This window comes from Platalea leucorodia (genome assembly GCF_965183815.1).
Source record: "Platalea leucorodia genome assembly, chromosome: 8".
In the NCBI taxonomy this organism is placed as follows: Eukaryota; Metazoa; Chordata; class Aves; order Pelecaniformes; family Threskiornithidae; genus Platalea; species Platalea leucorodia.
Genome location: NC_138830.1, coordinates 34,430,378 through 34,455,663, shown reverse-complemented (window position 1 = coordinate 34,455,663; position 25,286 = coordinate 34,430,378). Strand labels below are relative to the sequence as shown.

The 25,286-nt window shown below is 51.4% G+C and overlaps 2 protein-coding genes across 6 annotated transcripts in view; both read right to left on the bottom strand.

Annotated features, from left to right (window-relative positions):
• Window positions 1-9,778, bottom strand: part of CPNE2 (copine 2) — a 51,105-nt gene extending 41,327 nt beyond the window's left edge. Inside the window, exons 1-2 of the mRNA XM_082320499.1 lie at window positions 9,739-9,778; window positions 101-297 (exon numbers count right to left, since the gene is read on the bottom strand). Coding sequence (XP_082176625.1) covers window positions 101-268 — 168 coding nt within the window. The 5' untranslated portion in view covers window positions 269-297; window positions 9,739-9,778. The remainder of the gene's footprint in view (window positions 1-100; window positions 298-9,738) is intronic.
• An 8,273-nt stretch (window positions 9,779-18,051) lies between these two features.
• The window catches only part of NLRC5 (NLR family CARD domain containing 5), a 60,657-nt gene continuing 53,422 nt past the window's right edge, over window positions 18,052-25,286 (bottom strand). For all 5 annotated transcript variants that reach the window (XM_082319742.1, XM_082319741.1, XM_082319744.1 and 2 more), the window contains 5 exons: window positions 24,848-24,931; window positions 24,596-24,679; window positions 22,441-22,524; window positions 21,231-21,314; window positions 18,052-20,106 (listed from right to left, as the gene is read on the bottom strand). In XM_082319742.1, coding sequence (XP_082175868.1) covers window positions 20,025-20,106; window positions 21,231-21,314; window positions 22,441-22,524; window positions 24,596-24,679; window positions 24,848-24,931 — 418 coding nt within the window. In that variant the 3' untranslated portion in view covers window positions 18,052-20,024. The remainder of the gene's footprint in view (window positions 20,107-21,230; window positions 21,315-22,440; window positions 22,525-24,595; window positions 24,680-24,847; window positions 24,932-25,286) is intronic.

The window sequence follows — 25,286 nt, the reverse complement described above, 5'->3', positions numbered from 1 at the left end:
GGGAGGAACAAGGACCAGCCTTGTAGCGGAGCACAGGGGGAAGAGACACCAGCACAGGCAAACCACAGGAGGTGGAAATCCACACAACTTCAGGACTTACCTCCACCCACTTCCCATTGACTTCCATGAAAAGGACACAGAAGGGGTCAGATTTGGAAGTGACATCTCTGTCCAGAAGGTTTTGGCCGCAGATGGACAACTCGACTTTGCAGACGCAGTACTGGGAGCCAACGGGTCCCGCCAGCGTGGGAGTCACGGTGTACGCCATGGACTCCAGCAGCAGCAGCTCCAGGCTGTCTGTGGCACACGAGAATGGAGAGAAACCTTAGTGCAAGCAGAAAGGCAGAAAATGCTCTGTTGGCACCGGTGGGTTGGCCCCGGCAGAGAGGCCGCATCCAGAGCCTCATGCTCTAAGTTACACTCAATAAGTTATGAGGCTTTCCTGGCTCCAAAGCATCTGCCCTGCCCAGTCACCATCCCTACATGGCCACCACACCAGGCAGACATCCTGAGTGGGAGCCCAGCAGAGCCTCTACAACCTGTCTTGGTTTTTCTCCATAAATAGCAGATTTTCAAGTACATGTAACATCTTCTGTTTACCCCTCAAGGGAGGGGCGTCCCCAACCTCTTCTTCAGTATGTTAGGGTTTTTTTTGTGGGGAGGAACTACACTTCCACACCATCTTTCAGCATGAAAACTGGTCATCATCCGGCTGCTCCCAAGTCATGGACCATGGACCTAAGCTACGAGGGCCAAACTCGAGCTCTGCCCCCCAAATCATCATAGGGAAAAGGGTGAGACTGTGAGGATGAGTGGGGTGAAGCGTAGCTCCAGCTCTAGTTCAACCCTATTTCCACCCAACTCACCAGGCCAGCAGAGAGCAGTGGCTCTGGCAGCAATTAAAAAGTGGCGTTAGTTAGTTCACAGAAGAGTAAGGCAAATGTGACAACCACTGCATGACCTCGTGTACAGGATGATTTACAAAGCCCTGATAAAAAACTCTTTGTTATAAACACAGCTTACCAAAAGTCCACTACCAAAGCTATTTTGCAGAGATGGATGTGTTTTATACCATTATTAGTGCAAAACTCCATCCCACATGACAGTTTTGCCTTCTGATGTGCAGTTTACTCAGCAGAAACCATGAAAGGTCTTCAACAGAGAAGAGGAAAGGGGGAAAAAAGAGAAGAAAAAGCATTTTAAGATTAAGATATACTAATAAAACTTTGCAGCTGGGCTGGCTATTGGAGAGAGCGCTCTTTTCAGCAGCTATTTTGATACCTTTCGCCATAGACCTCTTTTTCAAGAGCAGCTCCTGGCTCATCCACTTTATCTGAAAACCCCAAACATCACATTCCCCCATGTTGATAGGCCATCTGCGGCTGTTTGGCATTGAAACCCCAACTAATATTATTTGTTTGTTTTGCCCAGGCACAAGTATTTATAAGCGCTTGCGGTGCTGGGAGCTGTGCTGCTGCTCCCTTCCCTTGCAGCTCAACCTCCAAGCTGGGATGGGGATGGGGGACAGGGATGGGGTGATCCCGACCCCTACATGGCTATGGGAGAGGGAGCTCTGGGCTCGCTGCCGGCCGCTCTGAGCACTCAGCCCTAGCTATGATGAATACTGAGCGGAAAACAGCTCCTGCTTCCAAGGCTCTGAGCCCTCCTGTCCTACCTGCCAAGATCTCTGCTTGGCATTACATCACCCAAAACAAGCCTGATTTTAACCCCCAACACTAAATGCAAGCTCTTCATCACAGCCTGCTGCTCAGGGCAAGAGCAGGGCAATCATTTCAGCTCCATAGGAACCCAGAAACATCTCCAGAAGAAGAAAATCCCCATCCTTGGCTGTGCACACACATGTACATCACCGAAACAGCACCCACATCTCTTCCCTGACTGCGGTTTCCCCTCTCCTAGACCAAGCACATCTCATGCCGTTGTGCCCCGTTCACAGCAGCGCGACATCAAATCAGCAGCATGTGTGGGCAATGGTCCATCTGCCACGACTTTGAGGAGAAACACACGCAGAAGCAAAAGTCCTCCCAGCTCATTCACTGTGAAGCCCCTGCGGCCACTGGGGCGAGAGCTCCGAAATGCCCGTCCCCGCTGGAGCTGCCTCTGCTCCTCTCAAGCCCACGTTGTCAGTTGCAGCTACAACAAAGATTTTATTTATTTATTTATTTCCTTAATGCACAGATCATGCAATCGACATCTTAAAATAGCCAGGCCTGTTCTATTTGTGCTGCTGTCTGTCTGCTGCTCCCTCCGAAAAGCAAACACAGGGCAGCTGTGCTGGCGTGGACCTGGTCCTGCCGGAGCAGGGAGATCTGGGCTGGGTTTTTCCATCTCCCCTTCCCCCAAATCTCAGTGCTGTCTCACAAAAAGCAGAGGCAGCAAATGACTCAGTGGAAAAAGCTTTTTCCCAGGGCTGGCAGGCACCAAAACATCCTCTCGGCGCGCTGTGCATTGCCTGCGCTCCAGCCCCTGCACTCAGCCTGCCGTGCTCCTGGGGGAGCGCATGGTCAAAACGGGCATAGGGAAGAGGAGAAGCGGCCAGCACCGTCCAGGGCCAGCCGAGGGCAGAGACCTCATGGGACTCGTGTCCCCTGCACGGACACACTCTCCACCCAGGCAACCAAAATCAGGGACTGGGACAGTGGCCTCTCCCCCAGGCGCCAACCTGGAGAGCTTGAAGCCATCTCATGGGTGCCCAGCACAAAATCCTGCAGTTGCCCCCTCCCCAAGAAGGCAAAAGGCAGCAAGAAGATGCCACCACCCCTTTCATCACCATCCCAGTAAAGACGATTTTTCCACCAAGGAGCTGCTAGTCCAGCCAGCCCACCAGGGATGGAGATGCCAAAGAGATGGGCAGCTCTCCCAAATCACAGCTTAGGCTACTCCTTCCCCCCAACTCCACTCCTGGTATAAAATCCTGAGGAGTGTAACCATCCTGATTCAGCCAAAAAGTAATTAGTTTAAATGAAAAAGTAATTTTCCCATCCAGGTTGGCTCCCAAACAACCCCATGGAAAGGGTAACGGTCAGAGAGGTAGCAGGGGCAGAAGGTGGTGATGCCACCAGGGCACAGCCACATCCGTAGGTGCCACCATTGCTCATCCACGCACACCATCCTGCCCTGGGAAAGAGAGCCACAGCCACTTCTCCTCCCGCTGCACCAGCACAGATCCAGCACCTTCCCTGGGGCCAGGCAGGGGTTTGGTCCCTGCAGCCTCGGCAGCAGCCATGGGTCCCCCCCTGCCTTGGGGGCTTCCCATCTGAGGCACCACCAGGCTTCAGTGAGCCAGCAACACTTTAACCCCCCAGCAAACACTTTAAATTCAGGGAGGGATTTGAGCTGGCACCAAAAGAGCCAGCTCGACATCATCTGTATTCCAGTCTCTCCTTTTTTATTCTCCTCTCTCTGCATTAGCCGCCCTGAACAAAGTCCTGCTACTTGCTCAGCATCTGCGACCAAATATTCTTTCGACGTACAATCCCAGCTGCCAGCTTCGTGCCGATCATGCGGACACATGGTCTCCTGCTGAAACACAGCCAGGCTACCAACGGGAGGTCTCAGGAACAAGCATGAAGGTCCGATTGGCCCATGGTCCCATCTGCCATCAGCCACAGAAGATTCCTGGAGAGGAATCACAAGAGCAGGACCAGGGTGGAGGGACATGGTTCCCACATCCTTTCTGGGCTCCAGCTTCCAGGACCTCCTGAGTCAGATGCATCTTTGTGCTTCGTAACCTTCAGGTGCTTTTTTCCCTCCATGAGTTGGCCACCTCCAAGCTGCTCCATGTCCACAACATCCCGCAGCAAGGGGTTTTGCTGGCTGGGGGCATGCACAAGCCCTGTGGCCATCCAGAATATCTGAGATGAACATCTGGGAGCTCCTGAGCAAGGCACACAGATGTTCTCCTCCTCCTCCTCTTCCTCCTCCCCCCATCTCCCTCTGCGCCCGATCTCTACAGCAGATCCCAAAATCACGTGCAGAAGGGCCGGCTGGAAGCCCTGGGATCTTTTCTTCCTCTCTTATCTGAAAGAGGAGGAGGGGAAGGAGTTATCTGTTTTGCAAACTAACTTCTGCCCTGGGAGTTCCCCTTCCCTCCGCAGAAGAGAAGCCCCATGAGAAGCAGTTGTTCGGGCCACATTAAGACCTCGTTTTAAGCATTACCAGGAAAAAACAGAGAGGAAAAAAAATAAAGCTGTGTTTTAAGTGAAACATTTTGGGGGCTTTTTTTAATGTTAATAGTGCCGTCAAACTTCAGTGATCTCCTCTCCTTAAAGAAATCAGATTTATTTTCACAGGGAATACCAGGCATACTTGAAACAGCCCCAGAAGTATGGATATCCACCAGTGATACCATGCAAAGTCCCTCTGGGTCCCTCCTGGGGATGTCCCTCCCCTTCTTTGCGATGACCCATGATTTCTGGAATACCCCACACAAGTCACCCATGACTCAGTTTACTCACTTGAGCTGTCGCACTACAACCTACCACAATTGTAGAAGCAAATTTCCTTTCTGGAAGGGGAAAATGAGAGAGATGAGTATCAAACAGGTAGATTTGGATTCCTATAAAGCACATATCTGAGCTTACAGGCAGTGGAGACACAGCGGAACAGCAGCGGTACCCGAGGGAGGATGAAGAGCAGGTGAAAATGGGTTGTCAGAAGATTGAAGCAAAGGAGAGGAGCGGGAGGACACAGAAACCGGTTGCCCAGAGCAGCAGCAAAGCTGAAACGCAGCACACACGGTGCTGGAGACACCAGGAAAAGCCAGGATGCGCTGTGACAGATGCCCGACGCAGCTCCCCACGCTGTCAAAACCCGCACCGGCCGCTTTCCTCCCTCCTGTCAACAAATACAGTCATCTCCAGAATTATTTTGCAAAGCAGAAATGTTTGCCTTTCAGTCTCGCCTAGGCAACACAGTGGATTCACCAGCCTGCACCTGGTCTTAATAACAGCCTCGTTACCTTCTGAACGCACGTGCAATTAGTCATGTACACAGCACCATGCTGCCGGTCCCCTCACCAGCAAATGCCTCTGCTGTGGGCAAGCAGGCTGGGGGAGGCAGAAAGGGGATGCTTGCACAGGAAAACTCCCTGCAAGGATGTACCTCGGGTACCCACTGCCATCAGAGGACCTTCATCTCTCCTGCGAGGCAGGGAAAGGCTGAAAACTGCCTCTGAGCATCCCAGCATGGGCAGCACAGCTGGGACTGAGCTCAAATTCTCCCAAATTTCTGGAGATTTGGGGTAGACCTGGCACAGGAGGATGCCCAGGCTGGGCTCTGGTTTCCAGGCTGGTATGCTGTAAGCAAGTCCCACAGCCCTGCCCGACGGAAGAAGCCAAGGGGACTGTACTGAGATATTTTGGGGGCCTGATACAGCGGAAAAAGGGTTTCAGGACAACATAATTAAGTAATTTCCCCAGTGAACCCTTCCTGATGGAAACTGTGCCTAATGATGCTTCAATGGGTAATGCTGCTTGTGCCAACAGCTGGTTTTCTTGCATCGGTTCTGTGAAATCCCATCCCAAGCAAGGCGTGACAACGGCTGGTGGCCACCTCAGTGCAACAGTGGTTGCTTCTTCATTTCGTGCCCAGGCAATATTCACCCACAATGTCCAGCTCCTCTCAGACCTCTGCTGTCCCCAGAAGAGCCCCCAAACCTTGGCATGCTTTGGTGCTCATGTAGGCAGCATCCTCCTTGCCAAAACCTCAAGCATCTGCGCCGCCCGGTAAACAAGCAGCACCCAGGCAAGCTTCTCTGGTGGGTGACAATCAGCAGAGCTGTGCAAAGTCACTTGGGGTGTCCTGGGAGTCACAAATTGCAGGAAAATCCCAAGGCAAACCTCACGGCACCAGAGCTGGACCCCCAAAAGTGGCTTCACATTTCAGCCCCTCCAGAAAGGATGTATCCCCACTTCCCAGCCAGCAAGAGAAGGTGCTGCCATACCCAGCTGCGTCGGAGCCCACAACCTCCCAGCCAGCACACCAGGGCAGGCAACGGAGCTTTCCTGAGTCCTACAGAAAACAGGAATAAAAGCCCAAGGGAGAAACTGAGGCAGAAAGGGAGGATGAGCCGGAGTCCCAGGCACCGAACACAAGTCCATCCCAGCAGCCCTTCTTGCGTTCAGGCACTTCTAAGGGAAAGATGTCTTTGGTGGAAAGAGGTCTTCCGTGGGTTGAAATGTCCCATCATCCACCATTTCACTGCGATCTCTGCTTTGCTTTAATATGGTACAATGCCATTTGGTGATAGCTAAATGAATTTACGATGGGAGAGAGAGAGAGTGAAAAGCAGCTTTAATGGTCTGGGAAAGGGTTCAAACACCTTTTTTGTGGTTGGATAGCTCTAAACCAATTTGAATTTGAGTGTTCAGCTTTGGCAGGTACTGGGTATACAAGGGGCTGCAAGTCTAGCAGGGAGTAACCCAGCATCCCCAAAACCCTTTCTAAAGGCACATGGTGAAAGCAAGAAGCGTAGGGCAGCTGCCACCCAGAGCCCCGGCTTAGCACACACACCCAGCCCTTGCCCAGTTGGCAGCACCACCAACTCCTTGGGGTCCCCAGGGGGGGCTGAATCACGCTTCTTAGCAAGGTCAGGGCTGGCCAAGAAAGCGGGACTGATCCTGTTCCCTTACCTGACCCAGGCAGCCCCATCCTCCCGTATACCTGCCCCGGAGGGCATCGCTCAGCAAAGGGCAGCCCATACCTGTCCCGTGCCCTTGATGCTCAGCTGTCCATCAAAGAGCAGGTCCCATCCCAGGAAGATCTTCCCAAACCACAGTCAGTCTCATGGGGTGTGTCAGGGCTGGGTGACGGGGAAAGTTCCTCCGTCACCAACACCGCAGAGTGGTCACCACCAGCCAAGGAACATCCACAGCCTTTCCCTTGCTCCCTGGTGCAAATAAATCCATCCAGGCTACTCCAGGCACCAGGGACAAGGGACATGGCAGAGCCCGAGGAAGGGGCAGATGGGTGCCAGCAGGGCTGGACACGGGGCTGCTCGCCCTCCATCAAGCCAACACAGCAGGGTGGGCAGGCACTCAGTGCAGTGTGCGGGGTTGGAGAAAAGCATTTGGTCACCCAGGCTGCTGGTGGCGAGGACAAGCCCATCCTGCTGCATCCAGCAGCATCTCTCCGGGGCTGGCTGAGCTGCAACTTGCAGCACCCCCATAACAACACTGTCAGAGAGATCCGGGATTTGGGGCCAGACAGACAACGTAACTGCAAAATGCCCCTCTGAAATAGAAGATGTGAAGCTCCAGGGACTGTAACACCATCGTGCTTCTACTGGCACGTGAAACCTTTTGTTTAAGTCCAGGTGTTCACTGAGACCTCACACCAATTTCCAAGGACTGCTTTGAATCAGCCAAAAGCTACATTCCCATTAAGCTTCCACCTCAAACCATTGCTCATCCCTGGGAAGGATGGAGATGAGCAGACCAGGCACCACCTGTAGCACCCAGGACGGACGGGGACAGGGCAGTGAAGGAGAAAAGAAGGGAGAGAGTCAGGATTTACAGCAGCACTGGGCAGGGAGCGGGATGGGAAATGCAGATCCCAGCTGAAAAATGAGGCAGAAAAAGCCCCAACTCCCTCAGCAGTCCCCAGAGAGAGACTGGCATCTTCAGGGGGTACCTGGACCCCACGCTGGGTCTCAAACAGGCTGCAGCATCCTCTCCCCCAGCTCCCAGGGAACCCATGGCAACTAGCCTTGCTGCAATTAGGTAGCTGGAGTTAGGTCAGATTGATCCCAGCACCCCAGGCCCCACATGGGGCAGGCAGGGATGCTGGGATCCCACCCTGACCATGTAGGGAGAGTTTCACCCAGCGGGAGATCTGTCTCCGGAGAGCAACCAGAGGGATAACAGGGACACGACCCACTAAGCCACATCCAAGCATTGATAAATCTGGGGTCATAATTTTGAAGAAAGAAGCACTTCCCATGCAGAAGGACCTGCCCATGGGGATGCTCGTCACTCCCTCTGCAGCCTTGGGTCATGCACCTCTGACTTGCGGATTCGGGAGCCCCATACAGCTTCTTCAGCTGGATGCAGGGGGAAAGATCACTGCTTCCCTGCCCAGGATGAGTGATGGGTGAAAGGGAACCTATGGAAGCCATAAAACCTCCTGGGGACCTCCCAGCAGTCCCTGTCCCGGGGACCCCTAGGTGAAGCCACCTTTTAACTCCCTGCTTGGGGGGACAGAGGGGGCATTGCAGCCTTGTCTCCGAACACCCCGCCAGGCAGCTGGCTGGCTCGCAAGGAGCTATGTGGTGTGAGGAGAGGAGCTGTGACGCAGCCTGTCCCACCCATGGGTGCCACCCAGGAATGCCCTTTCGAAGCCCAGCCCCAGCTGGGTGCTCAGCTGTGGCAGGCAGGGGCCACTGGGCAGGCAGGACTCACCAAGGGGGTGCAGGCACGTGCCAGGCCATGGGACTGGAGCACCCCCCTCCCAACTGCCATTTCCCAAGGCATCCCGTGAGACACAAGGAAACACTACTCCATCCATACAAAGGTGCTGGAGCATTGGCTTCGCAGACATCCCACCACAGCCAGAGAGGATGGGGCCATCCTGTTTTCTGCTTTCTACAGACCTCCTCCTTGGGCAAAGCCCCTCGCTGCTCTGTTCCGTTTCCCCTCTCCCCCACCCAAGAGTCCAACCCAAGGCTGACCACCGCCTGTTGGGATTTAGGACTGTGAGGAGGGCTGTCAGCAGTCAGAGCTAGGGAAGATGCTCTGAAGAAGCTGGGTGGAAGGGAGTAACAATCCCCCCACCCACACCCGTGAGCACAGGGGCCTCCCTGTGCTACCTGTAAAGCACAGGGGTCATCAGCACCATCCACTGCTCGTCTCATTTTGAAAACATCATCACCTGAAAAGCCACTCAAAAGCACTTCCCCTGCCCAGTCCAGAGCTGAGGCAGCAGCCACCACAGATGTCAAGCACAAATCCACCACTTCCAGCTGCCTTTGCCATCCCCACATGTGGCAAAGTGGGGAGTCCTGCTGGACTCCGGGAGAGAGTGATGACAGCAAAGAAACCAGCTCATGATGAAGGACCCACAGGATGGGAGCAGGGCTCCTCCACACAGTCCCATCCTGCCCGCATCCCCCCCTCCTACCACAGCCCTGCCCCCGTACTGCCACGCAGCCCTGATGATGTCCCCAAGGGTCCCCCTGCATCCCCTCGTGGTACCACCCACACCTGCCACCCTGGCTGTTTCCCCCATCCAAGCAGAAACTGGAGGGACCTGGGGCTGCTCTGCCCCAAGCAGCTGCCCTGTAGCTGAGAGGAGCTGCTGACCCCTGGGAGGGCATGGGGAAAGGCAAGAGCCTCTGCAGTGGTGCTGTACCTGCGCCAGCATCCCATTGGGATAGAGACCAGTCCCCCCGCAACTGTAGGGACACAGCCGCTGCCCAGTCACTGCTGCAGGACCAGAGGACAGGACCCACAGTCCTCACAGAGGGGCTCACACCCACAGAGACACCGAAACTGGAGATCTCAGTAAGCCAGGGATGTGCGAGTAAAATCAAACACATTTACGTGCTCCTGGCATGGAGGCAGCCTCAGAGGCCAGCTGGCTGGCACCGACCCAGTGCCCTCAGGCAGAGCCTGCCCTGGCACAGGGGGAGCAAAGGGAACAGCATTCGCTCTCCAACCCTGTCCAGATGAAGTCTTAAAATGTCATTACACTGTCCCCAAAGTATCTAAAACCACTTACCGGCAAGAAATCACAAGCCCCGAAGAGCAGGAGAGCCGAGTGCTCCAGAGAGGGCAGGGCCCTCGGGCTCCCAGAGGCAAAGGTGTTTCCGTAATTCTCTCCTGGCAGAAAGCCAAGGGCTCCAGCCTGGCAAACGAAAGCAAAACTCGCTCCTCCACACCCAGCAGTGACGTGCGGAGGGAGGCAGCACCATTGCTGAAGGGAGTCTGGAGGAGCCGCAGAGACTGAGCACGTTTTGAGAGAGTGCTCAAAGTGGAAAAAAATGACAAACAAAAAAAGTATTTTCTTTAAACCCGAGAGAAAAAAGACAGGCTCTGATGGCTGCTACCAGACAACTGCACCATGGATGCCTCTGCAGGAGGGAGAGCCTAGCCTTGCTGCATGCCCTGCACTTGCTGCCTGCCCTGTACTTGCTGCATGCCCCGCTCCTGCTGCATGCCCCATGATTGCTGCATGCCCCGTGATTGCTGCACGCTCTATGCTCACTGCATGCCCTGCACCTGCTGCATGCCCCATGATTGCTGCATGCCCTGCGCCTGCTGCATGCCCCATGATTTCTGCATGCCCTATGCTCGTTGCATGCCCTGCACCCACTGCACGTCCTGTGCCTACGGCATGCCCTGATTGCAAATAAGTGTGGTTTCCGGAGCGGCAGCAGCTCTGGGCTTGCTGCTCTGAAATGGAGAAAGGGTAAGCAAGGGGCAGGGCAAGACCAGAGCATAGCGGCGTCCTCCGTTAAGGACGTGCAGCAATGGCCGAGCCGCAGAGACCGACCCCATTCCAGTCTCCGCTGGCAAGTGCGTATTTGGCTTAGATATGCTGAGAAGATTGCATGTTTTCACTTGACTACAGACTTCCTCTGGGGCTCAATTTAGGGAAATCTGTGATTTAGGGCAGAAAACATCGTGATGTCGCTATGAATCCTGGCGATCGCATCAAACCCTTTACACAACCGCCCTGCAAAGCAGACCCAAGGAAAAGGTTTACGTGCCAGCTCTGCGCCCGCTGCGTTCACACGCTGCCGACTGCCAGGGCAGCCACGTCCCTTCGCCCTGCTGGAGCACAAAATGTTGCCCGTTGGCCACGGGCAAGCGGGAGGCTGGGTCCTGCAGGCAGCAGCACCGCCGCGGGCAGCCTGGCACGGGCAGCGCCTGTGGGAGGCTCCGTCCAAGAGAGGCAAATACCAAACACGAATCTCTTACCTCCCCATGGCAGTGATGTTCATGTCAGACACGTGCTCCAGGTGGGACAAACAAGTAAACCAGGAGAGGCAGGGAGGGAGGACAAGGCACTCTCAGGATTTTGGGCAGATTTTAACTTCCAGCCACTGCATTAAAACTTTTCCACCCCAAAACTACAGCAGCTGTACAAGAGCTAAGCATGCTCTCACAATGAGGGGGATATATCTGTTTCAACAACCAGATTTGGAGGAAAAAGTTGCCTTAATTAAAGCCAGACCCTATGAAATGTAAAGGAGTAGGGCAGCCCCATGAGAAAGGCAGCTGGGCTGTAAAGGACATGCAGTCAGCGGGGCTCCCTCCTGCATTTTAACTATACTTAATGTATACTGGCTGTTTAAATTATTAAAGGCTTTTCTAAGTTATTGAAAACAAAAATGCTGGCTTTCTGACTTTTAACTGAATTCCTGTTTCCAGCCAACACCATATATCACATGTGAGAGGGGAAGAAAAAATCGTCATTTAAATGATGAGAAATATCTTTAACTGCTTTCTAACATAACCGCATGCCAAAATTACAAGCATGCCAGGCAGAACGGCCCCACCAGCGGCCCCAGCAATAGGCAGGCAAGCAGGTCCTTCCATCCCATGCACCATTTCATCCCCATAGCAGCTGGAGCTTCAGAGATCTCCCCCTGATAGCATAAATAAATATTAATTAATGGATAGTTATGTGCAATGCTTATTTGCACTGGCACGCCGACACCGAGCCACAAAGAGCACCACCGATGTCCCCATGGGCCGGAGCCTACCTCCACCCCACAGGCAAGTCAGTCTCATCACTACAATCCAAGGTTTTCCTAAAGAATTGTACTTTATTGGCCTTCTTTGCAGCAGAGAGATGCTGCCACTTGACGTGCACCCTGAGACGGATTTGTATGCCAGTGATACAAAAAATGCGGCTGTTTATAACGAGAATTACATCTGATGATAAATTCTCGACCCCTTCCCAACAGCTTTAGGCACCACTCGAGGGAATACAGAACTCAGTGGTTGCACAGCCCTGGACTTGCTGTTTAATAGCAAAACTTGCATTTCCAGCTCATTTTTAAAATCAGCCTCATGATGGCCGATGTTTTCTTCCTGAATCCTCAGCTTCTGGAATCCTGTGATGGCGGAAAATCCGGGGCTGGAGAGAAGGCGACTATTTTAGACGCAAGCTTTTTCCTGCTGGCTACAGGCAGGAAAATCTGACAGCTCCTAAACCCAAAGCCTCAGCAAAAGCAGCAGGCAAATAAAAAGTGGAGCCCTTCTTGCTGAATACTACCTTTGTTTTTCTGGTGTTTTAACAACATTGTTATGATTTCCAAACTCACCTGAGTTCCCAGGAATTACTTTTTCCCCTGCCCCTGTGATCCAAACAAGTAACCTCACAAAGCCAGCTGCCAGGAAACTGAGCCAAAGCAGCAAAAAGTGATGACTCAGGTCCCTCAACAGATATTTTAGAGGTTTAAAAGAAAAACTCTAAGATTTTTTGGGGAGGAAAGCATTCAATTCTTTTTTTTCATGCCATTTTGCGGTTTTGCATCCTGCCACGAGCACCATTTCTAACGCCTGGCTACTCCCCCATGCCAGAAAGTTTACCTTTTCTTCTCCTTTCCCCCCACCCTGCCTCTGAACGCAAGCCAAGACTCTCACATAAAGAGCTCCTTATGAGAGCTGGCAACCCCGAACCAGGACAGGAGACTGCAAGCGTTGCTTTTTCATCAATTAACCAGGTATTGCGTTCTCGGCACGCCGACAGCTCCCAAAGAACAAGCCCTGATTTACAGTGGCGCAAGCGACTCCAGCCAGCTTTCCCCAGGCAGCGGTTTCCACTGAAGTCAGTGGGAAACTCTTTCCACCGGGTGTAACAGGAGCAAGAGAAGGATTTATTCCTCCCAGACTCTTCACATGCCACACTGAGACTGCCAAAAGGTGAACAAAGCCAACGAAATTCCAGTATACCACTGGGCAGACTGGTAAATCACGGGGTAGCTAGTAGCCGCTCCAGCACTGTGTAACCCCACTGTTTTGGGGTGAGGGAGGAGGATTGCTGAAAGATGAGAGGAGACGAGGACTGCTGCAGCAGATGCACAGCAGAGACATCCCCCCAAGGGCAAAGAGCATCTTCACCCGCAGCTGAGCTCTGGCAGCTGAACCCTAAGAGGATTTCTCTGCACTGGAAACCCCGGTGCACAGGGCCCTTGCCTCTCGCCTCCAGCACAGACTGGCCAGGCACTGCGGTCCCCTGACTCCCCGCAAGCAATGGCTTTACAAACTGCACTGGCTTGCCAGCGACCAGCACAGGGTCCCTTGCTGTCCACCAGCACAGACCCCAGGAGCAAGGATGTCCTCAGGGTGAGACGTGCTGATGTGGCTCTAAATGATCTTGTTGCTCTTTAGACCGAGCTCAGAAAGGCAGTGGGGAGGGAGAAGCGTCACAGCCAGCGTCTCAAATACCAGCAGTCGCACGACCCTGCCCACCCTCACATTGCTACAGTGCAATGTTTGCAACCCGTTCAAGAGATGCAAACTGTGAATCCCAACCAAGCAGGTCCTGGGAACAGCGTGGCACACACCGACACTGCCAGCGGAGGCAGGCTGCCGGCAAACCCCGTCCCCGGGGTGGTGAGGGATGCCAGGCTCTCAGAGAGCAGCTCCAGGACTGCTTGTCTGCCCAGGGCAAGTGCTAGGGGCTGCCTACACCACACAAAGGTGCACTCCTGGGGGCAGCTGGAAGCCTCACCAGGTGCCTTCCCTCCATGTTATCCCCGCTGGGATGCTCCAGAGGCAACAGCAGAGAAACAAAAATACACATCACCAGAAAATGTATGTCCCAGGCTATCACACAGCTGTAACCAAAGCAAATGCAGCATTTCCCCGAGGCTACTCCAGGAAAACATCCTCCTCCAACTCGGTTCTTCAAAACAGATCCTTTCCACATGCCCTGAGCTTTTGTTCTCAGCCTTCCTCCTCCCCTTGCTCTGCTCCCTGTCCCCTGACAGGCTTCAATGGGATGTGATTTCTGACCCATAATAAAACATTTTCTGACCCCAGAAAAGCACAGTGGTATCACACACCAGCATGAAAGCCCCCCATACCTGGGCTGGCAGGAGGAGGCTGATGAGGGGAGCGATATCAGAACTGAGCACCCCTGGGCCGTTCTCGCACTGGCCTGACTCTGACTCCAGCTTCTCCAGCAAGGTTCAAGTGCATCTCCAGAAGGCTTCAGATTTGGGGCTCAAGGTCCACGGGTCCCAATTCCTTCCCACGAAGCAGCTCAGGCTCTTGGGGAGTCAGCAGCAAGGACCCAGCCCTTCAGAGATTTTTCTGCCACCAAAGCTCAGCTCTCAACTCACCTCTATCTCCTGTTCCACCCTCCTTGTGGTGAGCAGCTCCGAAGGGTGTGTTTGCCCACCAAGTCCTCCAGCCCCACAGCCCCGCTGGCTTTAATCCAGCTGCTTGCCTAGATTAGGGTTACTCACCCAGAGACTTATTGCATCAGGTCCTCAGGCTGGCAGAGCTGATGGGAAAACACCTCCCTGCCTGCCATCCTCCAAGCACCCTCAGGCTGCTGAGTGAAACACTCCGCTCACCGCTATCTCGGAGGAGGAGGTGTCTTGCTGGGTGCAGAGGAGCGAGGGGCAGCCCATCCACAGGCGTAAACCCTCTTGGTCTCATAAACCCCCTAAACATGCTGCATGACCAGCCGGAGCAGCATCAGGCTGGAAACAGCCCCCAAAGAAGCGCTTCTGCACTTCCCCAGCCTTCAGCTTGCAAGATCCCCACCGCGACTTGATGCCGGTGGAGGAGAGGCACTTGGCAGCTGCCAGGAAAAACCCCTACCAATGTCCTCAGCCTTGGGGAGCGAAGCCACCAGGCCCTGGCGTTTGCTTGGGGGTTGCGCGTCTGGTTGGCATCTTCCTGAAGATGCATAGAGAGTGGGGACGGGCAGGACAACTTTTAACCATGCATGAACGGAGGGGCCCGGGCTGGGGAAGGGGAGCATAAAGCGATGGTGGGGGGGGCAGTCCCAAAGGATGGAGGGTCTGATCCAGGGATTGGAAGGTCTGTCCCAAGGGATGGAGTATTTGTCCAAGGGGACAGAGGGTCTGTCCCAGGGGAAGGAAGGCAGAAGGGACACCTCGCACCCCCGAGACAAGCCGGTGGGGACACTGCCCCACAGGTCCCCATCCCGGGGGCTGACACCAGGGTTCTGCTGGCCGGCCAGCGCGACCCTCCCACCGGGCTATCCGAGCTCACCGCCGGTGCATCCATCCCCCCACCCCGGCTATCCCCATTCACCCACCCACGGTGGGAACGATCCCGCCCTCCTCTCCTCGCCCTCCACCCAGCGTCCCTCCGTTATCCCCACGGCATCCTCGGGGAGGGGGACGCCGGTACTCACCGGGGCGGGCCGGGCCGGGCCGGGCCGAGCAGCTCCCGCGGGGCCGTGGGCTCAGCACCTCCCCACGGCCGCGCCCGCCGCCCGCCCCACGCCATCACCGCCCCCCGCCCCCCGTGGGGGGGGGTGGGCGGTGATGGCGGGCGGCGGGCGCGGCCATGCGTGGGCTCCCCCCTTCCCCGGACGAGCATCATGCGTTTCAGCTTGAAAAAAAAAAACCAAAGGATCCACCCCAAAACTTCCCAGCTGTCTTCTTTCACTTCACTCTTTGCAAAAAAAGCTTAAAAAAAAAAAAATACAACACGTGGAAAGGCTGGAAGATTATTTTCCATGTTATCCGGCCAGCTAGATTGAAAATATAACTTTGTTGGGCGATTTTGTGCTGTCTGGATGCCAGCGGGGTTCACCCTGCCCGGCTGGTGTGGGTGCTCCTGGTGCTGGCATCACCCTGCCGAATCAGTACAGGGTCCAGGGCCAGGACCCTGTGCCCCGTGGTGGCTCGCTGACACCGCTTCCCATGGGGAAAAGCTAATGAAAGAAGGAAAACAGGTGGGCCCCGAATGTATGCCCCAGAAGTGGAGGGGAGCCCAAGCCACCGGGCTGGCCAGCATCACACCTACCTGTCACCCTGCTCGACCCAAGGAGCCGGAGTGCTTTCCCTTCCAGCCTGGTAGAACCAGGGTTTGTACCCAACATACCATTAGCAACATCACCTGAGGCTTGGCAGACACATCATCAGGTGTCAGGGATATTTATATAGATATTTTTGATATGGAGATAGCGTAATAAGACTGGAAGCCTCCCTCTGAGGTTTCAGATTAAATAAACCATCTTTATTTGCACAGGGCCCTTTACTACAGGCTCTGTTCATGCTTTTAAAGATTACGGGCAAAATAAGCAAGTCCCGTACTCCCCCCAGCCAGCTTTCCTGTCTCCTGCAGCTTGAGTTATTGAAGACGGAAGAGTTTCAAGGCACCGAGTCAGTTTTCAGCGTGGATGAGGTCCCTCCCAGGGCAGGGGGACGCAGGACAGGCTTACAGGTCATGAATGCTCCTGCTCAGCGCAGGCAACTCAACAGGCAACATCCAACTAAAAGCTGAGCCTAGTTTTTAGGAGCAAACACTGTCTTTCTGTGTAAACCATCACAGGAAGGGACAAGTTTGTGCCTGAAAGAGAAATTCAGTAGGAGAAATGTGGTCTGTGCCAGACCTGCCTTCCTACCTCCACGCCGGTGGCTTAAAATGTCAGTTTGGGGGAAACAGGGAGAGGCAGCCAGTATTTCATGAACGCCAACGTGACTATTTTCTCCAAAATCTCCATGTTTTCTCTCCTGCCCAGCATGATGCCTCCAAGTCACAGCAGGTTCAGTGCTACCTGGAACTGGTTTTAGCAGAGGGGAAACGGCGGCTGCATTTCCAGCTCTACGAAACAGCAGCCATCGCGTGCAAAAGCCTGGCCCAGCCTGGCTCCGGCTGTTCCCTAGCACAAAATCCGGGCTCCTCACTGCCCTCCAGCAGTGTGTTTACTTACAGCAGTGTATTTCTTTCTAAAGAACTGGTCTCAGGGGGCAAAATCCCTTCTGTGTATGAAACCAGTACTGACTAGCTCAGACATTGTCTTCCGGAGACTGCAGGCAGCCTGAAACAATAGGGGTGTGCGGAGCGTCCTGATACATTTCCATTTTTGGACTGTGATAAATCTGAAACATAATAGTAACAGCTCTAAAAATGGCCCATGTTAATTATCTATTTGGGAATCATTTTGGTATTCAGCCATCACACACAATCCCCAACGGCCTCACATCTTCCTGCATACCAGAAGATTCATTTAACCCCTCAAAACTGGACAAAGCCTCCAGGTTCCCCTCGGAAACTTTCAGACACGACCGCAAGCTGGAATATGGACATCAGCAGCGCAATGAAAATGCGAAGCATGCTTGGGAAGGGCAGCCTAAGACCCTGGCATTCAATGTAAGAAACAAACTAGGGACTGATTGTGCGGTGTTTCACGTACAACTCAATCCAAATCTCATTTTTTTAAAAATGCAACCCACACACTCAAAATACAGCACAGAGCCCGGGTTTAGCCAAAATCACTGGACTACAGACAAGCGCTTCCCATTTTTGGGGTTTTGCTGACACCTGGTGTTTTGGAAAAGATGCTGTGGCATCTTGCAAGTCCCTTCCCTGGTTTCTGTTGGGATGGCCACTCTCTCAGGTCAGACAGATGAATGTCTGGGAGCTAATCCTGAATATGGGGAAGAACCTGAGAAATGCAGGTGTACATCTAGATTTCAGAGGCACTCTTTAACATCTCAAGTCAAGAGAAGTGCTGCAGCAGTATTTGTGGCATTCCTCATTACATTACTGCAAACCTCATGGTATAGATGTACGCTTCCTAACTTCAGCAGTCAGGGGAACTGCAGGGGGGAATCTCAGGTCTCACTTATTTTTAAATAGTGCATTTCATTGCAAGGGAAAACAATCCAACGATGTGATCCAAATCCAAGAGCTCTCTCTACAGTGGCTGCTCTACCCAAGGCAGCCATTTAGGGTTAGCACCCAAGACCCAGAAAACAAAACTGACTTCAACAGTCAAGCACTCATCAAACCAGCATTCTTATTTATTCAGTTAAAGCACATTTTTCCCCAACAAAAAAGGAGGAAAAACAATAAGCAAGAAGGCATGTTTCACACCAGTCAAGGAGGAAAATAAATTATTGCGACATCTGAACAAATTCAAATTTCAGGAGTGGGTGGCATCAGGAGACGATACAATGGAGCTGAACAAAGATCTGTTTGACAGTGATATTTTCTGGTTTTCCCCCTGGTACGTGGGCCTGTGGTAACAGCAAAAGGCTCTGGCTATGGGTGCTACCAAAAATGACAAAATGCCCATCACAAAGTACATTAAAAAGTCCAATCCCAGACTTTTTCCTTCTTCATACAGAGTAAAACTCAGCCTCTATTATTTATCACACATAGTACTTAGTCCTACTAAAATGATGTTTGGAATGCAGGAAAAAATGGATTTTCAGCTCACAGCCTGGACCAAAACGGACTGTTACTGCAAGCCCTGTCCAACTTCTTGTATTTCCAAAAGAAATCCTGAGAGACCAGGGCCAGAGAAGAGCCCAGCTGACAAACATGCACACCTTGAAAGCTGTGAAGAGCTAACCTCAACAAGACACCTTGGATCACGCTGGCTTTTGTGCCACACTCTTCCTCTGATGGGCGCCAGGAAGATTTGCATCTGCAAACAAGATCTGAAAATACAGGATGAAAATAAAGGCAAAAATGCAAAATGCGTCCCACCTCTACACAATGATGTCAGTATCTCACAGAGCCTAATGCTGATCTTTAAATAAGGACAGTGGCTCCCCCAGGAATAACAAGCACCAGCTGTCCACGTCCTGTGCCCAAAGGTTTGCTGGACCAGCATTTCTATCTCATTCCAAACGCCTGCCCTGCCCAAATCAGATCAGTTACATCTCCCCAGGCAAACACTGTTGTAAACAAAATTCCATAAGTAAATCCATCACAAGGATTAAATATTTACAGCACAAACACATAAGGAAACTGTTATAACTCAAGTTAATAAATAATGAGAACAACGTGGCTGCGCTCCTGCAACTCAAGCTGTCTTTCCACACATGCAAAAGCAGCTGTAGTCCGTCTCCTCCGCTGAGCAGCAAACTCAGTGTTTGGGATCTTCTCCCTCCAGTTCCCACAAGTCCAACATCCATTGCCCAGCGACACGTAGGCTTTGGGATTCAGGAGATAGTAGAGGCTTGAAGGATCTACCATGTGGTCAGCCTTTCAAGATAACTGACCCCTCACTTCTCCTCAAAGACATTAGTGCAATCAAGTCTTCCAAAACTCCATAAAGGTTTAGAAAACCCCATGTGAAAATAGTCAGTAGTGCACATCCTCTCATGCAGAATAGTCACAGTTTTCTTACAAATTGCTTTACAACCTCAGTGCTTTAAAGTTTCTCACTGAAATTTATAGCGATATCAGACTTTCCATGTTATCACAGGATAAATATTGATCATTTTTGGGCAATAATTTGAAATTTCAAAAGTCCTGAAGTTTCTACTAGGAAACTGAGGCAATTCTGTATGAAAAGGAGCCTGATATGAAGCAATCAAAACCACATATTACTGGTTCTTGCCTAAAAATCATAGAGGTATTTCATACACAGTTATACACAATTTTCAAACAGCCTGTTTGTAACAGGGTCAACAGTTTACAATTTTGTAAATAATTTTACATTCTCTCCTGGAGGACGTGCATATTTTTTTTGGAACACCCTGTAGGTATTGTAATCTTGATTAAAGATAATGAAGTACTCCACTGGCTTTCTGAATGCCTGAGCAGATGCACTTCATCCTCTTGAAGAGAGTTTCAATGTTTTTACACCAAGAACACTGCTTCCTCAGCAGCGATTCCTTACAATCATCTTTTGCTTTTCTGCACAATAAAAGCTCAGAAGAAACAAAACACCACCAAGTGTCCACACTTGGTTCAGTGCAACAAAGGAAGGCTTAAGAGTTACAGTTTTTAATTGCAGGAACTTTGATTTCCTGGGTCCATCAGTGCAATTTTTGAGGGCAGTGGGAGACAGAGAGCAATTCCTAGTCAGGCAAGGGCTCTTCTTTGCTAGTAGAAGGAGAAACATAGTCTTGGATCTTGGCTTGTCAAATTCTCAGCGAGGCCCTTTGGCACTGGATTGTCCCACAGCCTACAACGACAGCAAATGTGTTACTGTAGGACTAGGTGTGGTAAGCGAGGAGGTGGCATGCCAAAGACAGTGGAAGAGGCAGCTTTGGGTTTTCAACAAAGCAGGTCTGACAGACAGGAGTGAGGTATGGCCATATCTCAGCAACACAGCAGCAACGCAGCAGCTGCCTACCCGCTGAGATGGACTCACTTATCTGCTTGGGAGAGAGATTAAGGCTTTGAGAAGTCCTCAGGCCACTAGGATCTCAGAAAGGGGAGGAAGAACTGAGTTACACACAAGCAACCTGATTTACGTGAGCCAGCGTTCTTCATCTACCTCATTTGGTGGAGTCTACCCAAAAGCTCCCCATACTGGGCCTCTATGTTATGAAGCAGAGTGCCCTGAGGAGTCAGAGGGGGTGCGTGCTGTGCTGCGCCCACCAATCTGAGCAAGCACACAGGGGCCCCAAGCTCCAGCTGGGACCAGAAACATTCCTCAGTGGTTGCTCTCAGGCTGCTCTCACTATTGGGGAAGGCAGAGCCTGTTTTGGGTCAAGGAGACGGCTCAGGTAGGAGCAGACACTTGGCTGTGGGACCTGTGCTACCAGAAAGTTATCAGAGGTGCTCTCAGAAGAGTGACTTTTCAAATGAGTGAAGGATGAGTGGGTCTTTCCTACAAGAGGTTTCTAGTGGAGTTTGATACACGGGGCTTGGAGAAGCAATGACAGAGTGGGAAAAATCAGGTTTCCAAGTATCTGCAAGATATGGATCCCAGGACAGAGTGGGACAGGGCAGGAATGTTATCTCAGAAGTGAAATCGGATGTAATGGGAGAAAGAAAACGTATAGGAAAAAATGCAACAAAATTCCTGATGGGGACATTACACAACTGGGTCTTCATTTTTATCTCATTTAAAGCTAGTAAGCTTTTCAGTCCCTTTTTCCCAGGACTTTCTGAGAGGGTGGAGCTGGCCCAGAAAACCCTCAGCTTACTTGGCTCACATCTGTGTCCCCTGCAATATCCTGTTCTGTGCCAGCTAACCCAGGGCAGCAGGCTGGCATGGGTCACATCTGTCCCAAGACTGTCACCCCGACTTCCCCTTGCTGAGCCGATACCCAGCCACAGAGCTCCGTGATACCTGCTCACCTTATGAACTGAATTTCTGGGCACTTGGCAAGTTCCTCTGCTAGCTTTGTGGCCCCACAGGCACCAATTCGATTTTTCTCCAGACTGTTTTAGAAACAAAAAGAGAGTTTTAAAATCCAAAATCACATCAAGAGTGGAAAACAGCTGAATAATCACTGGCTCCTTCTCCTGTCCCAGAAGAGCTACACTTTTGCACAAGCACAGCAATGCCATACAACTTATATCAGCCTCATCTTTATGACCATGGCCCTATTTATGCAAGAAGTGTGTGCACTGCTCCCTATGACCTCCTTCTAGCAACAGGACTTGTAAGCAGATCCCTTGCCCTTGGAGTATTCTAACAGATTCCACTGTGAGCTTGGTGCCAAAAAACGCTAGTAACAACTCCTCCTGCCTCAGACACAATCTTCCTGTTCGTACCTGTAAAACAGACAGGCTCTACTATGTAGTTTCTCTGCTCAAGACAAACAAAACTCAGATCCTGACCCTATGACCCACAGACTAATATTTTCATGCAGCTGAGAGATGAAAGACACATACCATGTATTCCAAAGGGCCAAGGGGAGGAAAGCTCCATGAACAGTTCTTGAGCAGAAGATGACAGTCTCTCTCATGGAATAGGGCTGGGCTGTGATGCCACTGCGCCAGCACACGAGCTGGCGACATCAACCCCAGCTGCTGGTTGCACTGCAGTTCCAGCACAGGAGCTGCATCTGAACTTCCTGCGAGCTCCTATGGCCTGACACCCACAATTTGGCCACTCCATCCTGGGGATAGATTGCTTGCCTTGCTGCAGGATTTCACAAAGGAAGGCTCTCTGAGCATGGTACCCATCTAGACCATCCCAGACACTGAAGAGAAGTAAAAGCTTGCAGGAAGCAGCTCACCTGAGGTCATTAGGTGATATGAGTCATGTTTTAGAGATACCAGTTTGTTTTCCCTGACTCAAACAGGAAGCCTTCACAGACTAGCTTCTGCTTAGATACCTACGCTGCAACACCTTAAACAAAAAATGCCTCTCTGCGCTGTGTATCACCCAAGCAAGGCTGGCCCTTGGTGCATGCAGCAAGAATGCTAAGCAAGAATTTGAGCTGCAAAAGCCTGTCTGTTGTACCTAACATCCATCCTCTTTTTGGAAGTGCTGTGGTTGAAGGCTCAACGACAGAAAAACAAGTCTTCGTCCTGGGGTTGCTCTTAGGGCTATACTCACTCTAACATCTTCAGCTTTTCCATCCCTGGGAGAGCACTGGCCAACTCTTGGGCTCCTCTATCACCAAGGGCGTTCCAAGACAGCCTAAGACAGACAAGAAATCCCAACTGTGAGTCAGTCAATAAAGACAAGGGGAACAATAGCAGTGCTGTGATACAACCCCCTCACAGATTAGCCTGTTTACAAGAGCTTATCGCCCTCTTATCATGGCAGGTAAAAGTTCCCCTGATTTATAAGCTTAATTTTGAGGCGTTTCCTCAGTTTCACCACATATTTTCATGTATGGTAAAACACCAGGGGGTGTCGCCACAGAGCCTGGGGACCGTGGTTATCTCCGGAGTCCTGCAGCCCAGGGAATGATATGCAAAAGATAGAAATGACTGGTGAGCACACAGCTTTACCCCAGGACAACTCCTCCTTGTGCTGATGGTGTTAAACTATTGCAGCAGCTAAGGTGCCTCTCTGACCAGCTCTTAAAGCTGCCTTTTGACTCTGAGCTCTTTCAAAGGATAGCTCGCAGGGCTCTTGAAAGGCTGTGTTTTTTACTTTCTGGTGCATTAGCATGTGAGAAAATTCTTCAGTTCCTTTCTTTGCCACTGGCTGAACAGCCTGGCCATTTCCCTCTCACCTGGAAAACAGAAACCTAGCATGGCACCATCAGTGCTTCACTACAATACTCAGCTGAATGATCCTGGGGCCACCCCACAGAGCCATTCCTCTACCCAAGTCTGACGAACTCCAGAATTTCTGTATCGTGTGTAGGAGCCAAAAAAGAAAGGCAGGACAGGATCCAGCTCAAGAACTGGGGCCTTCCACCAAACAAGTTCATGGCCTGTTCTGGGATTTCATGGCTATCAGCATATTGCTCAGTGTCACTCAGATTTCCCAATGACAGAACTCACATATGCCTCCACTGACAAGACAAGACCATCCCTAACACTACTATTAAAGGAGAATCTGCCTATCTGTTAGTAATCCAGGAGTAGTAACTCCCCACATGGTTAACTATTCTTAGTGCCATGCTTCAAGTGACACACCTATGCACTTTACTCATCCCATTACTCCACTGAATTATTGCCAGACCTCTCATGGTCTCATGGTCATAAAATCCTGGCTTTGCCCTGAGTCCTAAGAGATCTGTGATCTCCACACCAATACCTTCTGGGGAAGGAAGAGGAAAGTCTGGTGGGCTTATGACCCATGCATCATTTTACTCAAACCATGTACAAGTATTTTGCAGAACTGAGGCACATAACAGTAGCATGACAATCAAGCCTCACCCAGCTGGCCACAGCAGAGATCACTAAAGAGCCTAGATCTCACCGATCTATATCCTGATAGAGGAGTGATCTCAGCCTAGGAAGTCTGTACCCTGCCAGCACCTCAGCAGTGTTAGTCTTCATTAAAGCCACAGGTAGATCAGGACTGATGAGACTGCTGCTGACTCCATGGGATCTTGTGTACTACAATTAAAGTTAAGATCCCCCTAGTGCAATGGGGCAAATTGCTTTTAAAAAGACATAAGCTGGAGCAGATTCCCAGCAGGCTTCTCACTGAGGTTCTCTTGGGCAGGTGAACACATGCCAGAATGTAGTTAGTCCACCTATGCTGTTTATTGAAAACATGTTAAACATCCACGCATCAGAGCAACCCCTTTTATTCCAGCGTGGAGAGCAAGACTGCAGCTGGTGGTACACCCTGCTCAGGCTGAATTCACTTTGCTTTGAGCTCTCAATTCAGCCTCCACAATTGCACAGAGAAGCTCCTGCTCTGCTCTGAGAGCCAGCTGTGTCCATCTTGTAAAAAAATGGAGGCAAGACTTGGACCATGGAGAACCATTGTCCTGCCTTGCAAAGCAGATGCTATAAGACCAAGGATAATGGGCAGAGTTTGAAGATGAGTGTTTTCCTCCATATTCTGTTCAGCTCTTCACATTCAGCTTCCAATAAGCTGCTAGTTATACCAGGAAATTCCTAGAAGTTAATTTCATCAATTAGTAAATTACTAGTAAATTTATCACTAAAAAGTACTTAGTGGTAATTATCAATAAGTATTTAGCAGGATCAGAAGTGTACTGCAGTTGAAAATAGGAGCAGACATTAAAACAAGAGTGACCTGTGTGTTGAAGGGTCTCCCCATCCATTCCCACACTCACATTATCTCCTCCATGGAAGGGCATTGTCGGAAGCCATGAGAAAGTGATTTTGAAGCATCATCAGTGATTCCACAGAGTTTCAAGCTGAAGCAGCAGGGAGAGAAGAAACAGAGGGCACAATGTGCTGGTGTCAGAAACAGTGGGGAATATGCCACCGGCACCAGCATCGTCTGCTGCACACCTGCCCTGGCAATGCTACACACAACGCCAGCCACACTCTGCCCCGGCCACCTTCAGTGCCCTGGTACTCACTCGATCTTCTGGAGGTGTTCAAGGCATGGCAGCCCCTCGGACAGGGCATGGATACTTCCTTCTCCAAGGTCATTTTCTGATAAACTGTAAGAGTAATGGAAAAGCTTTGAGTGGCCACAGAAAAAGCAGGTACAGTCAGAGAAAAGCCACCACCAAACGTAACTATATGTGAATTAGCAAGTCAATAACTAGTACCCAGACTAAGTGAGGACTCTGGACAGCAGGGACAAACCAGATTGGCACATGGCAACTCAGGGTCAATTCCCTGCTTGGTAGAATGGGAATGACAGCCCTGCTCTAACTCGCGATGTAAGTCCATTCAGCAGTGAATTGCTTGCAGATAGTAATGTGGGGTTACGCCCATGGCTAAGATGGACAGACCTGTAGCACATCATGAGTTGCATGTGAAACCAGAAATAAGAAGTTATACTGGAGGTAA